The sequence below is a fragment of the Anolis sagrei genome, chromosome 4 (genome assembly GCF_037176765.1).
Source record: "Anolis sagrei isolate rAnoSag1 chromosome 4, rAnoSag1.mat, whole genome shotgun sequence".
Lineage (NCBI taxonomy): Eukaryota > Metazoa > Chordata > Lepidosauria > Squamata > Dactyloidae > Anolis > Anolis sagrei.
The window spans coordinates 80091611-80109936 of record NC_090024.1 but is presented as its reverse complement, the minus strand read 5'-3'; the positions used below and the strand labels follow the sequence as shown (position 1 = coordinate 80109936).

Genomic DNA, 18326 nt, shown 5'->3' with positions numbered 1-18326 from the left:
CTTTTTCAGCCTTCTGTCTTGAAGGTGGTGTATGTGTGGGGTCAGTTAACACCACTCTTGCATTAATTTTTGATACTGGTGTTCCTTGACTGTTCCTTTTAAGGTAAGACTGAAAAAAGATACATAGTTTGGTCCAAAACAACTTCAACAAAGGTTGCATCTATACTGCATAATTAAAGCAGTTTGATACCGCTTTAACTGTCATGGCTCAATGCTAGAGATTCATGAGAGTTGTGAGACACCAGTATTGTAGAACTACAACCCGGTAGATTTCACAGCATTGAGCCATGACAGTTAAAAGTGGTGTCAAACCACATTAATTGTGCAGCGTAGACCGAGCCCTGCACCGTCTCTGGATACAACCCGCTGCTGATGGTTGCGCGTGCGCAGTGGCTGCCCTTAAAAGCTCCCTTAAAAGCATCCAAAGCAATGTCGGGGCGCATGCGCAGTGGCTACGCCGAAGCGGCCCGCCTGTGTTCCCGGAAGCAGCAACTTGTGGGGCGTGTGGGAGAGAGAGGGGACAGTCCAGAGGAGTGCCGTAGCCATGGAACAAAGAAGGAAGAAGGCCCTTTAGCCTCGGGATGCTGGGAGGCCGGATGAGAGCCGCGGTGTGGGTGGTGAGCAGGAGGAGGGCGGCCTCCTTCCTTCGGCGGGAGTCGGGCTCTCTTCTCCTTGGCGGCGCTCGACGGCGCGGCGTCACGGTCTGGCCCGTCACGCGCCGTTGCCTAGGAGACGGGAAGCACGCGGGCTCCCTCGCGCCGCTGGGAGCCCATGGCGCGAGCGCAGCCGGGGCGCGCGACCCTTTCCCGGGAGCCAGGAGTGCGCGTGCGCCGGGGCCGCGCTTCCTCAGTCGAGCCGTCGAAGGGCGAGGTGAGGTGATTGAAGAACATGTGTCTTAGTCTTACTCTGCGGCAGTGGTTTTCAACCTGTGAGTCCCCAGGTGTTTTGGCCTACAACTCCCAGAAATCCCAGCCAGTTTACCAACTGTTAGGATTTCTGGGAGTTGAAGGCCAAAACATCTGGGGACTCACAGGTTGAGAACCACTGGCTGTGGATTATGATCTGTGTTTGAAATGGTTTTATCTTCTTATTTATTGTATTGTAACCCTCCCCAAGAATTGGGGGAGAGCAAATAAGATGTAATCATACGTAATCATTATCATCATCTTTATAAACAATAATGTAACGTTCGTTTGTGGGATTAACATAACTCAGAAACCACTGGGCTAACTGACACCAAATTTGGACACAATACACCTATTTATTTATTTATTATTAACTTTATTTATACCCCACAAAATCTCCCAAAGGACTCAATGCAGCTTACAAAGGCCAAGGCCGCCGACAACAACAACATACAATACACAATAAACTCATAAGCAAGTAATAAAACATCAAGTAAAACAGTAAAACTATCAGGCCAACAAGTGACCATCACTCATAAAAACACTGAAAATCACAGTGAAAGAGACTTAAAAAGCCAAAAAAAAAACCCATTACAATGCATGCGCAAAACCACATATATACACACACAAAACATATACACAGACTGGGCCACATCAACGTGTGGCAGGGGACAGCTAGTTAATAATAACAATAATAATAATAAACTTTATACCTCGCCACCATTTCCCCATAAGGACTTGGGGTGGCTAACATGAGGCCAAGTCCAAACAATTACAATAAGGCAAAATAAACAGACAATAACATCAAATAATAATAAATTTTATACCTCGCCACCATTTCCCTGTAAGGACTTGTGGTGGCTAACATGAGGACAAGCCCAAACAATAACAATAAGGCAAAATAAACAGACAATAACATCAAATAAAATTACTTAACAGTAAAATAATAATATAATAAAACAAAAACATTGGGTTGTGGAAGTTTTTCAGGCTGTATGACCTTGTTCCAGAAGCATTCTCCTGACGTTTCACCTGCAGCTATGAAAATGAACAAAATCTGGCTACCAGTATTAAAAATCTCTAAAATGATAACAGTAAATAAAGAACAACATTAAAAAAAACAAGGGAACTCCAGACAAGAAACAATCAGGGACAGCTCTCAACAAAGGATTCCCCCAGGCAGTAAGAAGCCACACCTTGAAACTGCTAGGCCATTAAATGCCACTCAAGGTGGCCAATTGAAACATTCACAAAGAGTTCTTTCTCCCACCCTGGACATTCCACAGATATATAAACCCAATTTTCCTAGTTTCCAGCAGACCACACAACCTCTGAGGGTGCCTGCCATAGATGCAGGCGAAACATCAGGAGAGAATGCTTCTGGAACATGGCCATACAGCCCGAAAAACTTACAGCCAGTGATTCTGGCCATGAAAGCCTTCGACAATACATGATCATCATTTCCCACCTGAGGCCTACGGTGTGTTACAATGTTGTTGTTATTATTTCTTACCTGCCCACTCCCCAAAGTTCAAGGAGGATTACATTATTATTATTATTATTATTATTACTTATATGTATGCCTTCCTATTGTAATTCTACTCTTTTTGCTGGGAAATCCCATAATGAAAGTACTCCAATAGGGATGAACTTAGTATCTTTCCCGATAAAAGCTGGGACTTGTTAAAAAGGGAAATATTGTCACTGCAAAATATTTATACAATTATCCAAGACTGTAACCCAGGAAGGGTTATTTCACATTGTCAATATCTTCTTACTCTATGCTGACACTTCTTTCTTATTTAGATGTAAACATTTCTGCATCACCTATACAGTCCGAAAGCACCAAAGGTAGTTTTTCTCTGTCTGGAAGCAGAAAGCTTTATTTTGACACTCATGCCCTCGTGTGCCTCCTGGAAGCAAATGGTAATTTGATTTTATTTATTGATATACTATCTTGGGGACCCGACATTGCCAGGGTTATTTGAAAAAGTCAATTATTTTTAATTGTACAGAATGCATAAGGTTGTGGGTGAACTACAACTCACATCATGCGAGATTAACCCCGACACTCCATCAGTACTTAACGTTTATTAAGTTGAGCAGGTTTGCTCTAGATGCATCATCGGTGAGGTTCAGTGTGCTCTCTGGCTATAGGGTAAACTACAACTTCCACTATGGTGAGTCAGTCCCCTCAAAACCCTCCAGTAGATTGAGTTAGTCATGGGGGTTCTGTGTGCCAGGTTAGGTCCAGGTCCATCATCGGTGGAGGTCACTGTTTCTCTGGTTGTGGGTTAACTCCAACTTCCAGAAAGGAAGGCCAGTTCTCCCCAAGCCCCTCCAGTAATCAAATTTTGGCCTGTCTAAGTGGACACCCCAGCTACACACATGCATATTTTTCCTTTTATTATGTGTATTATTAATTAATTATGTGTATAGATAAATGGATGTGTGTGTATACACACACACACACACATATATATTCAGTAGTAATAGTTAGGGTCTCTGTGTATGTGCTTTTTCCATGGGTGGGAGTTACTTATATGAGTTGACTTCAGACGAGTTTCAGTGCTACCTCAGCGCTTGGGCTGATGCCATGGGAAAGATTAAGCTTATCTCCTGAGTATGTTAATATATAAAGGATTGCCAATGATTGCCTTTACATGTCTCAGAGATTTTGTTTATGTTTTATGTAAATTACACATAATTAATATTTATGAAATAACAATGTTCTGTGTTGTAGGATTCACTACACAACAGTCTGAAGTCATTGTTTCAGCTTTAATGAACATTATGAAGAGCAACATGGATGTGATATACAAGGACATGCTCACAAAAATACAACAGGTTAATTATATTAAATATATCTTACGAGAAAGATATATACCCTATTTACCCAAATCTAATAGTCACCTTTTTTTTGGCTAAATTACTTGCCAAAATTAGGGTGCACATTAGATTCACATAATAAGGTAATCTTAGTTTTGAGTCAAAGCAAAAGGAGAAATTGCACCTGGAGCTCCTATTTGACAGGCGTCATCTCTAATTTAATGACTATGGCTCAATGCAAAGCAATCCTGGGATTTGTAGTTTGATGAGGCATTTGCATTCTTTGGCAGAGAAGGCTCAAGATATTGTAAAACTACAGCCCTGATAACCCTATAGCATTGAGCATCCCAAAGAGTGCATCTTTTGCTGCTGCACATTAGATTTGACAGCAAATACTTTTTTTGTTTTCAGGGGTTTGAGAATTGAAATGTGCATTAGATTCAATGGGCATGTATAGAATTGTTAATACTTAAATATTGTCAAACTTAGACTTAACACAGAACCATTGCAATCTGTGCATAACAGTATCAGTTCTTTGAAAAAATAATTCCTTATGTTAGTTATACAACAGTATCAGTTCTTTGAAAAAATAATTCCTTATGTTAGTTATACAACGTGTTTAACAATAGAAAGAATATATTTAAGATTTGTCATCTTAGGCTTATTATGTCTTGACCTAAACAAGAAATGAGTGGTAGGGGCTCATTTTTCTACAAGTGTAATACCAGTGCCCAATACTGCCCTCTTTCATTGTCCTCGTTCCCTTTCTTCTGAACATATAGCATGGATGCAAAGGGCTTCTCAAGGAACTAAATGTCTTTTCATACCAGTTGTATCAGTTTTAAGCCCTCTGGAAGTTCAACTTGGCTCCCAACAAAAATAATTTCATACATAACTTGAACAAGCGGCTTGAAATGTGACCTGCTGTAGTTTATTTAGTGCATGGAGGTTACTGTTTTAAAATGAGTATTAGATTATGGCCTCCTGTAATAGAGCAGTAATGGGATGATGTTTTGTGTGAGTGCATTATTGCACATGGGGCAGTGCCATAAAATTATTCTCTGTCTATCTAGTGGTATGCCCATCTAGCTCAAATTATGCGCAATGCAGGAATGCCGGTGGGACTTCTTCTCTGCATAGAGACAGTGCATTTTTGATTAAATTAGGTTCTGGGGCTTTTTTTCAATTAAGGTAAATGTAAAGGTTTCTCCTGACTTTAAGTCTAGTCGTCTCTGACTCGGGGGGGGGGGGTGGAGTAGTGGTGCTCATCTCCATTTCTAAGCCGAAGAGCTGGCATTGTCTGTAGACACCTCCAAAGTTATGGGGCCAGCATGACTGCATGGAGCACTGTTTTTCCAGTTAGTACTGAAATACTAGTTCACAATAGTTTTTGGTCTGATGAAAGTAGTAGCACCAGTAGTACTATTTTTTTTTTCTTTTGCAGGAAATTGCTCTTCAACAGATAATGTCTCGTATTGGTGTTGTGAAAAAAGATATGATTATTTTAGAGAAAAGTGAATTTTCAGCACTCCGAGCAGAAAATGAGGTAAAAGCAGCCATAAAAGTGGCTGTTTATCCACACTACATTGGATTTATGTTTTTGTTCATTATTGTAACCACAAAATGCATTATGAGTCATCCCAGTCTAGAGGTAAAGAAAACATTATAGCAATTACATTATGTAACACAATTTTAGTTCCTAGGTTATAAATGTCATTTCCTAATTAGTTCTATCATAAAAACATGGGGAAAGTTTATTAAACTGCAAAAACTTTTGTTTTTGTGGTGGTCTACACATTTAAAGGTTAAAATGGCATATTTTTACTAAAGAAAATTACAAAATTACAGAAAAATGTTTCTGAAGTATGACAACACTTTCAAACCAGGAACAGAAATAGTGTAAGAGACTATAAAGTGGCATTTGGTTTTGTTGTATACTAAATCTGGCTTTTTGGACAAGATTTTCTATGTCTGAAAGAGGAAACATACCAGTAAAAATAACCATAGAAAACAAAATGTGGTGATAACTTTTGAATTGAACAGGGACAGTACTTATTGTACAAAACAGAAAAAAACAATTATCTGGTAAATTTACTTCGATTTTAGTGTTTTAAAATACCCAAACAGAATACGACACATCAGTAAATTTAGTTCATGTTCTACAGATACAGCTAGCATAGTCTGTTAAATACATTGCAGCTCATTTCAGGAAAAACTAAAGTACACATGGAATTCTTTTTTTTTTCTGAAAGGAAGGCTTATTTTCCCCACTTTACATAGCATACAAAGGTTACAAGCATTGCCTATTTTTCATACTGAAAGCTATATAGCTGCTTATGAGCAGTCTGATTTTTGTAATTGTTCAAGAATATTTGAAATATTAGTTCTGAAGTTCCAAAATCTCCACTTACTTATTTCCTCAGCGGCATCAAAGTAACTTGAGTTGATTTCAGCTTAAGATGCATACACTGCTACTTTGTATCTTACGTTAATGTTAAGTCTTTTCTTTTTTACTGCAAAGAAAATAAAACTTGAACTTCAGCAGCTGAAAAAGCAAGTAATGGTAAGATACTGAATAATATAATTTCTAGTTAGCCATTTTGCATGTTTCTACTTTCTGTTAGATTTTTATAGATTTCATTTACCTGGGACTCAAGGTGCACCTACACTGTATAATTAATGCAGATTGACCTTCTTTAACTTCCATGGCTCAATGCTATGGAATCTTGGAAGTTGTACTTCGGTGAGGCCTCAGATCTACTTGGCTGGAACGTCCATGATTCCACAGCATTGAGGCATGGTAGTTAAAGTGGGGTCAAACTACATTAATTCTGCACTAATTCTACAGTATAGATGCACCCTCAAGTCCCATAGGATTTGGCTGGTCTTGAGAGGAGCCCATCAACATAACATATTCCTAGCATCAATTGCTTTTTGTAGGATTAGTCAAGGATGCTTCCAAACAGTACAGATTTTTCTGTGAAGAGAATATTTGGGCCACATCACCATTTTTGTTGTGGTCTTGGGGGTTTAATAGAGACAGCTTGCCTAGCCCCCAATTTTGGAAGACTTATTCTCATATGCTTGCGTTTTTTGCCATAAAAAGAATGTTATAGACCCCCCCCCCCCTCAAAAAAAAGAAGATACATTATTTGTTAACTATGTGTGAAAGAAAAAATCTCCTTAATGGCTTTAGTTTTAGTGAGCAATCACTCAAGGAGAAGATGTCATAGGTCGTATTAGCCTGACCTGACTCCACTGAAAATGTCATTAAAATACCATCTGGAATCATTAACTGATTTGGGATCAGTTTCATCTGAATCTCTCAAAGGCTGAATTTGGATCAAACCACAAAATACTTGCATTGTGTATGCATAGTAGTTTACATTACTTCCCCATAGCTCACATTGGATTGACTCATGGGTGAGCCCCATAATTAGGAAACAGCTTGGCTTTCTCATTTCCCCCTTGCACATTTGAAGGAAGTCATTTTGTAGATAGGTGGAGTCCATAGTCTCCAGTCTGTTTATTTGCATGGAGACTACTTTCCCAGGTTGTATCTCTAAAAGCATCTGTTGGGAGCAGAAGAATACATGCAGGGGGTAATAAGTGTTCCCAGTGGGAGCAGGTTCCCTATGTACAGCCTATAAGGTGGAGAGAAGCAGGAAAGTCTCTCCTGACTTGCCTTTTAATCCAGACTGGAGAAGTATATGGGGATTTCTAAGACTGCTCTTTTCACTTTGAAGCTGGTATTGGCAAACTGCTGAAATGTCTTTTGGTGTCTGAGCTTGGTACATTTCTGCATCCACCTGAAATTATTGATATTTGTACACTGCTTTACAGACCTAGCCCCACCATCCAAGTTGTTTAAAAGAGTTGTGTGGGGCTCCTTAAAATAGTTGAAAATGTAATATAATAATAAAGCAGAGCGGAAATGAATTAAAGACCAGATTAATATGGCACAAAAATACAGTCAGATCACAGAACATGTGAACTCTTACCCTTATTTATCTACCATTCACTGATATCAGTGAGGCTTATGTTGTTGAAAAGGGGGTTTATATATAGTTAATAGATAGTTTAGTCAGTGGAGGTTGTTCACAGTTGTAGTTAGTGGGTGTTGAGGTACATAAAATAATGGCAACTGATTTCTGTGTGGCTTTTTACTTGCGCTACTTATGCCTTTAGTGGGGAAAGAGTAAGCACTGGGACCCTGTTTCGTAGCCCCAGAGGTCCCCAGTTTCCTCCCATTCAATTTTATTTGTGGACAGGTTTGCTTGGTTTTTGCCCCAGAATGGATCCAAAGAGTTCATAACTGCTGCAAAACATTGTATTTTCAATCTCCAGCCTCTCAAATGTCCCAATGATTCCAAAACATTGCAAAAACCTGCCAAAACTGGTCAAAACTGAAATTGGACGTGATCTGATAGTGCGAGTGGGAAATATCACCACACATGCCTCAAAGTTGCTTACCTCTCTTTTAAATGGAAATATAGTATTGCTTTTGTTTACACTGCTATTTCGGGTCAGAAGATCCATTTCCCCCACATTTAAGAGGCACTTGTTTTAGCAAAATTAGAAAAATAACACTTTGGAGGTTTGGGAGAAATAAACAAATCAAAGAAACATTAAATACAGTGTTGCTTTTCTTACAAAATGGTTAGGGAATCTGGATAACAGTAAACAGTCTTTCTGTTTTTAATGTTGTACATTTTTTTCTCTAGGATGAAACTTCCAAAGTACGCACTGACAGCAAGTTAGATTTCAATCTAGAAAAAAGCAGAGTGAAAGAATTGGTATGTATGTTTTTCTTTCACATAAAATTATTCAAAAGCACTGCCATAGATAAATTAGTCAGAAACTCCACCACTTCTGATCTAAAGATTGTGCAAGGATATTTTAGGAATAGTGTTGAATAGAGTGACAAAAGTACTAGATTTAAAATATGATTAGGAAGTAGAACATCTGTCTCTTAAAGCACATATGGAAAAATGGTTTAGTGCAGTGGTTCTCAACCTGGGGTCCCCAGATGTTTTTGACCTACAACTCCCAGAAATCCCAGCCAGTTTACCAGCTGTTAGGATTTCTGGGAGTTGAAGGCCAAAAACATCTGGGGACCCCAGGTTGAGAACCTCTGGTTTAGTGCCTCCGCAGCTTTGCTTTCTGAATGCTTAATAACAATGAAAAGTGTGCATTTTATACTCATATATACGTTATTATACATAGCAAAAATAGTGTTTTGGCAGTCTAAAAAACTCTCTGAGTTATCAAACAAAATTGAAAAGCATATTGAATGGCTTTCCAAGTTCTGTGTACATTTACCAGTATTTAATTTTAAATCCTGATGGATGGTATTTTTTTGATAACTTAATTCATAGCATTGGCATGGTCATTCTATAGAACAGAGCTTTCCAAACCTTTCATGTTAACACACTTTTTAAACATGAATTTCATAACACAGTAATTCAGTTCTACTAGCAAACTGGAGGTTAAACCAGTCCGTTATAAAAGATAAGGATACATCCATAAGTTGTAATACCGAAATGTGGGGAAACAACATATCTCAAGAAAACATTTCATTTATATTTGTAAAAATATATGATATATTGCTTATTTTATGTAGATTTAGAGGTTTTTCGTTACGTTCACATGACAGACCAACACACTAAAGCTGACACACTTACATGTTGCAAAACACAGTTTGGAAAGCTATGATGTAGAACAGGGGTCCTTAAACTTTTTAAGCAGAAGGCCAATTCATGGTCCCTCAGATTGTTGGGGAATGCAGATTATTGTTTGCAAAAAACAGGAATGAATTCCTATGCACACTGCTCGTATCTTATTTGTAGTGCAAAAACATGAAAGAACGATACAATTTTTAAAATTGAGAAAATTTTTAACAAACATACACTTACCAGTATTTCAAAGGGAAGTGTGGGTCTGCTTTTGGCTGACAACTTAGTCAGTTTAATTAGGATTGTTGTTTTTGTGTGCCTTTTGTGTGTCAAACTTAGGACAGTCCTAAGTCTAGAGATTTGGATGGGGAAATGACCTTGCAGAGTTGCATTTGGTCTGCCCGTCTTAGTTTGGGGACCCCTGATGTAGAAGAATAAAGACTGTAGCATTTAAAGCCAGAAGCTGTTATATTGATGCTGGGGGACATTATAAATAAAAAAACCATGTTACCAAAAAAGTGCAGATTAATACATTGTTTTACATCAGAACATAATCTGCTGCTTTTATTTTTCAGTTTTCACTTAATGAGAGAAAATTTTTGAAAATGAGAACAGAAATAGTGGAATTGGTAAGAAATGCGAACCGAAACATCTATCTCCTCTGTATATATTGCACAGAAGTACATATACTTCCATTCATAAAAAGAATACTTAAATATTTGTAACATTAGAATAAAATACCTTTTCTCTGTGTCAAAAATTATGTTTAGATAGAATGTGTGTATAATTTTATCCTGAATTGGTAGGAAGTAATGGATGTGCTGTATAAATCATATAATTTTTCTGCGTTACACTTTTATAAGCTCAAAGTTATGGATCATGTAATATTATTGGAAGGTGCCTCAGAGGAACCAGCATTAAAGAGTAGTGACTGTGTTAGAACTTTTAATTTGATGATCAGAAAATCTTTTATGCCTTTTTCACCTAATTTAGGTCTTTGAAATTAATAAAATATTGTAATCAGCAATTAAATAAGTTTATATAATTCATTGGCTTTATTTTAGCTGAGACTAACAAATGGATTTAAGCCTGTGTTCAGTGACAAGGATGAAGAAAAGCATTTGTCATTTAGCATGTTTCATGACTGTGTTATAGTCTCGATGTGTTGTTGATATCATTGACTATGGTATCTTTCTGGGTTGCTTGCTGGAATGGGCCATGGCATCACTATTTTATACTTGAATTCATTCCTTCCTGGATGAATGATCCCAGAACGTGGTGCTAAGAAACCCCTCCTTGATTCTTTGGTCACTAGCCCGTGAGATCCCTCAGGACCCAATTCTGTCCCTCGTGCTATTTAACATAAACATGAAACCTCTGGGAGATGGTCCAGCATTTTTGAGTGTGATGCCATCTGTATGAGGATATTACCCAACTCTATCACCACAAAATGAGGGAGACATTTTGGTCCTAGATCAGCACCTGTTATCAGTAATGGACTAGATAAATCACAGGGCTCCTGGTTAGTTGAAAGCCAGATGAGGGAAGCGGGATTTAGCCTGTGCTGGATGGGACTACAGTCCAGCTGAAGATTCAGCTCCATAGCTTGGTTGTGTTCCTGGATTCAGCTCTGACCCTGGAAACTCACCTTGCAACAGTGGCTTGGAGTGCATTTGCACAGTTAAAATGTAAGCACTAGTTGCACCCGTTCCCTGAGATGTCATATCTGCCCATAGTGACACATGCTTTTGAAGAATATTTGGAAATTTCATCTGGCCCAAAGAGCTGCAAACCAGATTGCTAACTGGGATTGGCCACATATGGTAGAATTGCAGAAAAATCCAGAACTATTGCAGTAAAATAAGAAATGTAATGGAAAAAAAGTAGGATAAAGCTAGATTCATGTCTCTAACTATAGAGGCAAAGGAAGATAACAATAATTGGACAGAAATCCTAAAATATATGATAGCCACAATACAGGCTAAGATAGCCTGAGAATGTAGAGACAATACAAGATGGGATTTGGAAACTTGGTAGTCTTATCTCTTGGAATAATCAAAGATTTCATTAATCAAAGAAAAACAAGTATATGAATAGTCATACAAATGAAGACTGGTATAAGAAATGGTCTACTCTAACTGACAAAGTAGACAGAGATGATAGATATAGCATTTTGAACCAGGCTTTCCACATGGTTAAATTGATGCAATGACATCATTTGGAATTGCTGTTCCAGGAGGGAGGGGGAAAATAGAGGGGAAGAGTATGGGTTACGGGTGATACACATCTGAGGAATATATAAACTGTCATATAAGGTAAAGTGACTTTTGGAATAATGTATATGTATATTGAGGTAAAATTTGCATGGCAAAGATTTGTTAATTGAATGGGTGTGTCAATAGGTTAAAAAATGAAATGAAATAACTGGGATTGGCTACAGGAAACACAGCTTTGTTGTTGAAATAGCTTCACTCACTGCCAGTTCATTTTCGGGCACAATTCAAAATGCTAGCTAAGAGTTCTAAAGCCCTTTTGACTTCAAGGGTAGGTTGTTTAAATGACAATTTCTTCTTACAAGTTTGAGTTATGTAAAGTAATTATGTAAAAAGCTACCTTTCAGAGATTCTGGTCTTTTCTAGTGGAAATATTTACGCAATAGTGAAACATCACCTTTCTTCTTTTAAGCATGCACATCAAGATCGGGCTTTAACGCAAACAGACAGGAAAATAGACACTGAAGTTGCAGGTCTGAAAACAATGCTTGAATCGCACAAACTTGACAACATTAAATATTTAGCAGGTAAGTAGATCTGTCCCACTGCATGTGTCTAGTTTCCTTTCTCAGTTGTCTGCTGTATATATGCATCTGTTAGGGATCTTTACATCAAAAGTTATGCTTGCTTAACTAATGGTACAAACTGTTTTGTGATAGTGTGCCCATTGATTTAGAACAAGGAAATCTCTGATTAGGCTCAACAAGATTATCATATACAGTAAATCTTCTGTTAAATCTTAGTGAGATGATAAAACAGTAATTTATTACATATTTTACCATTATACAGTTGGTCCCCCACATTTACAGGGGTTAAGGACACAGGACTCCCAGGAAAGTGGAAAATCGATAGATTTAGTGAGCAGCAGTAAATATGGAAGGGAGCAAGCCCAGAGGGCTTTTCCGTTTTGCGAAATGGAAAGCTCAATGTGGACGTGGTGCCCCACCCTCCTTCCCATAGCACAAGGCTATTGCCTGCACATTCACACAATAGCCTCAGTTTTTGGAAGGGGAAGGCACTAAGCATTGCCACAGCCAACCCCCTACTGAAGACTGAGGTTGCTGCTTGTACATTCACACAACACCATTTCAGTGGCACAATAAAGCTGAGCTGAAAAAATTACTTTCTTCTAACTACAAACTGCAGAATTACTTAGTCAGTATGGTTGTGTTGAGTGGTATTCCAAAAAAACAACTTTTAAAAGATTTTACAATTTTGAAGCTCTTATAAAGTAATTTCTGGCATAGGATTCAGGACTACTTTTTCTTGTTTTGATGGCCTTGATTTTGCAGTTGTGACATTGGCCTTTGAAAGGAGTTGGCCCCAACCCCCAGTTGCCAGGCACAAACTCCTCAATGCTCCTTAGTCCAGTCTTTCTCAACCTTTCTAATGCCACAACCCCTTAGTACAGTTCCTCATGTTGTGGTGACCCCCAACCATAACATTATTTTAATTGCTACTTCAACTGTAATTTTGCTACTGTTATGAATCGTAATGTAAATATCTGATATGCAGGATGGATTTTCAAATCCCAAATACCCAATATGTCCAAATTTGAATACTGGTGGGGTTGGGAAGGGATTGATTTGGTCATTTGAGAGCTGTAGTGGCTGGGATTTGTAGTTAAACTACAATCAAAGAGCATTCTGAACACCACCAATGATGAAATTGAACCAAACTTGGCACACAGAACTCCCATGACCAAGAGAAAATACTGGGAGGATCTGGTGGACATTGATCTTGAATTTTTGGAGTTGTAGTTCACCTACATCCAGAGAGCACTGTGGACTCAAACAATGATGGATCTGGACCAAACTTGGCACCAAACCTCAATATGCCCAAATGTAAACACTGGCGGAGTTTGAAGAAAATAGACCTTAACATTTGGAAGTTGTAGTTGCTGGGATTTATAGTTCACCTACAATGAAATAACATTCTGAACCCCACCAACAATAGAATCGGACCAAAATTCCCATACAGAACCCTTATGACCACAGAAAATACTGTGTTTCCTGATGGCCTTTGGCGACCCCTCTGACACCCCCTCGCGGCCCCCACAGGGGTCTCGACCCCCAGGTTGAGAAACACTGCCCATCAAGATGGGAGTACAGACTGAGCCAAGGTATGGGAGGGCTTATCTCAATCTGTCTCAATGTGCTAAATAACCAGAACAAAACACTGCTCCTATTCTAGACAGCAGAGAAAACAACATTGTGGGCTGATGGCACACTGACAAATAATAGAATCAGTGAATGTCAAACCAGTGAGTGGGGAGGACCAATTGTATACTAATCATGGACCCGGTATATGTGTCATCCGTTTAATTTGTGTTTCCATTTCGTTCTGTCCATTTGGATGGCACAATATAAAATACCCCCTCCCGGAACGAAAATAAATGCAATACAAAAGGCAGGCAGGAGTGGGTACCGGCTCCAAGCCTGCTTTTTGGCATCATAGTTATAGAGAGAAGAGGGATTGTGCTGAGGTGTCTTCATCAGCGATCCTTGGCGCAGGGCTGGTGGTTTGCTGAGGCTTGCGTTCCACCGCTCGGCAACCATGCAGGCCCAGAAGGGTCCTGGGAGGCCTGCACACTTTGGGCCTACAATGTCACAAACTCATGCACTTTGTGCCTACAATGGCACAAACTCATGCACGCCTGCCAGGGCCTGCAACAGAGCACCAAGTAAGGAGCGCTGCTTACTCGGCGCTTGGCAGCAGGCCTGTGCACATAGGCCCAAAGCATACAGGCCTGCCAGGACCTTTCTGGGACTGCACGGTTGCCGAGGCATAGTTTTCAAAAGTGGCACTCAAAAACAAAATGCAGATCATGGGTTGTCTGTAAATGTGCACATCCCTCTTGCTTTCCATGTTGTCTAACAATGCATTGTTGCAGATTCAGGTTGAAGTTTGAAGTATTATAAGATGTCTGTGTTGTCAGATTGGTGCTTTCAAAAGGATTATGTTTTGACTGGGTATGTACTTTTTCCCCACCTTTTTTTCTTACAGGTTCAGTATTTACATGCCTTACGGTAGCACTGGGATTTTACCGCTTATGGGTATAACAGAGGGTCTCTTTTGAAGCAACTTGTACCATCTTGCCTTAGGAAAAAGACACATTATTGCCTATCTGAAATAATGTAGCCTTTACTTCAAACAATTGCTGCCATTGTATTTATTTCTTAAACTACAGAATGTAACCAAAGAATGTGTCTGGAAATAAATACACGAATCAGTATGTTAAGTAAAACCATATTTTGCACTGCTTTGCCCACCCACCTAATATATACGTATTTCTAAGCTCAGTTCTGAGGTTTGCATATTGCTGAATGTGTCCCAGCGTCATGATGCCAAATTATTGGCGTTTCTACTTAGTTGTTACTTACCAAGTTCTAAGAAAAAAGTGAGCAGTAAGTGAAAGGAAAGGAAGGGACATCCTTAACCATCATGTAATTTGGTTCCTATTCTGCAGGAAATTTTTAAATTACAATGTATATATATCCTTATGAGTTGTTAAAAGTTCCTGTAAAGTCTGTCATTGCATTTAATAGATAATTATTCTTTTATTGTGGCCTACCTTGTCAGTGTCTATTCAGCTAATGTTTTATGAGTGGAGGTTGTAGACAGTTAACATTAAAGGTAAATGCCAAGTGAATGGTAGACTGAAAACCATATCTTTGGTGCTACTTTGAGATATATATATAAAATAAAGGAAAAAGTCTCAATGGGTTGCATTACATAAGGGAACTGCCATGGGTTAAATGGCTGTATATTGGATGCTATTGTAGATTAAGAGCAACAGAGTGTAATAAGTAGGGATCTGTATCAGCTCCCCTGAATGTTGGACAGCTTCACAACCTTCCCCCCTGCTCCCCAAATTCTCAGGAAGAGGCAATAATTAAGTAGGCATATCCTCATAAGTATCTAGGAGGCACCATTGTTCACTTGAGGCCATTTCCAGGAGCCTCTCGGTCTTTTCAGACATATCAGGGGCCTTTTCTGAAAACTCGAAATGGCTTTTTCTTACTTCAGATTGTGAACAAAAACTCTTGGGCTATAGAAGTAGGTTGGGACTTGGCCCCTTCCCTGTTGTAAAGCATGTAAGAGGCCTATGGTGCAGATCTCCATAGATCGGCTCAAAAGCAAAGGGAGCTTACTGTCAGGCATGTGGGCAAAAGACTGCAATGCATATAGATATGCCTGGTAATGTTGGGCTAGCAATAACGTTCAACAACAAACTAAGCTCAAATGCAGCCCAGTTGTGGGAAATCTCTCTGAAATTGTATTGAAATGTTCGGAATTATTTACTGTTTATTACTTTCTAATAACTCCAGTGCAGAGAAATCCCACAATGAAGATGGGCTTCTCTAGAATAACTTGGTTTGTTGCTACTATCAATACCATTTAACATTGTGGGGCAATAAAAAATATTTGAGGGATTTATTGAATAATATGGAAGATAAGCATAACCACAAAGCTATCACTAAATAGTCTGATCTTGTTTTTGTTGGTGCAAATATTCTGCATAAATAACTATTTTTGAAATACTTTGTAACTCCAGCTCCAAACCTCTTCATATGTAAGCTGCTGAATTTCAGCTGATGTGCTTGTACATCTATAAATATCTGTGTCTAATATGAATTAGCGGCAAAATGTTTTCTAAAGAAATACAATCAAGTTGCATTAAATTATTGTCTATTGGCCGGACTTAGGCCTATTATCATCCATAAAGTGGTTTAAAATTGGATTACATTGATTTCAGTGGGATATGCTTAAGACGCACGGAAGCTTAGGAATGCAGTTTGGCTTGCTTGAGCTTAGGCTGTGCTCCAGTCATCACTGGGCTGTCCTAGATTTGCATATGAGTAAATAAGCCAAAAGATTGGTACCATACAAAGATTAAATCTGAAATGTCCACACTGTTTGGAAATGAAATGCTATTCAAAATATTTTGCTAGGAGCTGTCACTCTGAATTTAGCCACTTCAGTAGGCTGGATCCAAATGTAATCATACTTACATTCCATTAATTTAGTCCATCTCTTTTAAGTATGATTAACAGCTGGCATCCAATGTGACCTCTGAATTAAATACTAGCTCTGCAACCATTTCCGTAATCTCAGAAAGCCCCGGAAGCCCTGCTTCCAACTTAAACGCAGTTCTTACATTACACCTTCAGTAATCCTTATTCAAAATCCAAAATGCTCCAAAATTGTCAACATGAGTGGCTGAGATTGTGTCATTTTTGCTCTCTGGTGGTTCAGTGCTTCATGCACAAAATAATGTTATATAAAACTAGATTCAAGTTATGTGTATAAGGTGTCTATGAAACATAAGTGAATGTCATGTTTGTTGACTTGGGTCCCATCTCCCAAGATATCTCATTATGTACATATATGCAAATAGAATTATTGTAAAACACTTCTAGTCCCAAGAATTTTGGATAAGGGATACTTGGCCTGTATTTGTATTGCCAGTTAGCACCCTGCAAATTTATTTGTTTTTTTAAATAAAAAGGAAATATATTAATTTTAATCCTAAATTTGCATACTCACAAGCACTAAGATCAATTTATACTTATTATCAGAGAATGTAATTCTGTTCACATTCCTGACAGAGTTGAAGAAGTGAGATTTTCAGCACTGTCAAATTATAATGGAGTCTCTCTTTGGAAGGTGGGGAGAATGGGTGGGCAGGGAAAAAGATAGCTGCTCATATTTGGGTTGCCTTATGTTTATTAAAATGCTGCATGTAGTCTTGTTTCCTTCTGGAAAGATTGCCTGTAACCTTAAGCAAGTGTTATTGTTCTGGGTGTAAGCCAAGGAGTAGATTCAGGACCACATAAATGGCTTCACTGACATTTATTTAATGAGGTCCTCAGTTTTTCCCTCCTCTGTGCACCCCTTTTTGTGTCTGGCCTTCAATAGATGCCAAAGCACTGCTCTCCCCATTATGTTATTTTCTCTTGTCCAGACGATGAATTTATGCTGCTATTTTATATTTTAATTCTTTAACTACCTTGAATTGCAATCAAGTTTCTAGCCTCCTAGTCCTGAATTACTGTGGTGGTAAAAGGCTTTTGTGTGAAAGCCATCAGTAAAGATATTTTGAATGATTTGAATCAATGCATTTCTGGGATTGTATTGCATATACATATATATATAGGCTGATGACGCAGGTTCACTTAATATCAGAATTATTCCTATGTGAAATAAATTATTCTACGCAAAAAATAAATGATTCAGGATGAAATGGTCTTTTTGTTTTTTATGTGTTACCAAAAACATCTGAATTGGAATTTATTTCCTTTATATACATAGGATCCACAGGAAGTAGTTGTACTTTAATATTGTATGTATTGATTAAAGTGAGAGAGAGATATTTTATGTACCAATTTATTCCAAGAGAATAGGACTAAATCATTTTGTTTAAAAATACATTAAAATACAAGCATCAAGAAGGTGAAAATGCACTTCCAGCTCAACAAACTTGATGGGTAAAACAGCTCCACAATTGATCAATAAGTAAATTCCTTTTTCAACATAAATGATTCCCAAGACATTTTACAACAGATTATACAATTCAATACAGAGACTGTTAAATTATCTCTTTGATGGATCAGCTGAGAGAAGTGCTCAAAGAAAATATG

General features: G+C 38.4%; 1 protein-coding gene across 1 annotated transcript; it reads left to right on the top strand.

The window, feature by feature from the left end:
* Nucleotides 1-455: 455 nt before the first annotated feature.
* On the top strand, nucleotides 456-17929 carry MCUR1 (mitochondrial calcium uniporter regulator 1). Its single transcript, XM_060774870.2, has 9 exons — nucleotides 456-870; nucleotides 2712-2831; nucleotides 3649-3752; nucleotides 5179-5280; nucleotides 6256-6297; nucleotides 8459-8530; nucleotides 9985-10038; nucleotides 12095-12209; nucleotides 14689-17929. Exons 1-9 carry the CDS (start codon nucleotides 582-584, stop codon nucleotides 14742-14744), a joined length of 954 nt encoding a protein of 317 aa, XP_060630853.2. The 5' UTR covers nucleotides 456-581; the 3' UTR covers nucleotides 14745-17929.
* Nucleotides 17930-18326: the final 397 nt, after the last annotated feature.

Coding starts and splice junctions, on each gene's coding strand:
- MCUR1 (XM_060774870.2), top strand. CDS start 582: ATGCTGGGAGGCCGGATGAGAGCCGCGGTGTGGGTGGTGAGCAGGAGG. Junction 6,298..8,458: donor AGCTGAAAAAGCAAGTAATG/GTAAGATACTGA, acceptor TTTTTTCTCTAG/GATGAAACTTCCAAAGTACG. Junction 12,210..14,688: donor CAACATTAAATATTTAGCAG/GTAAGTAGATCT, acceptor TTTTTCTTACAG/GTTCAGTATTTACATGCCTT.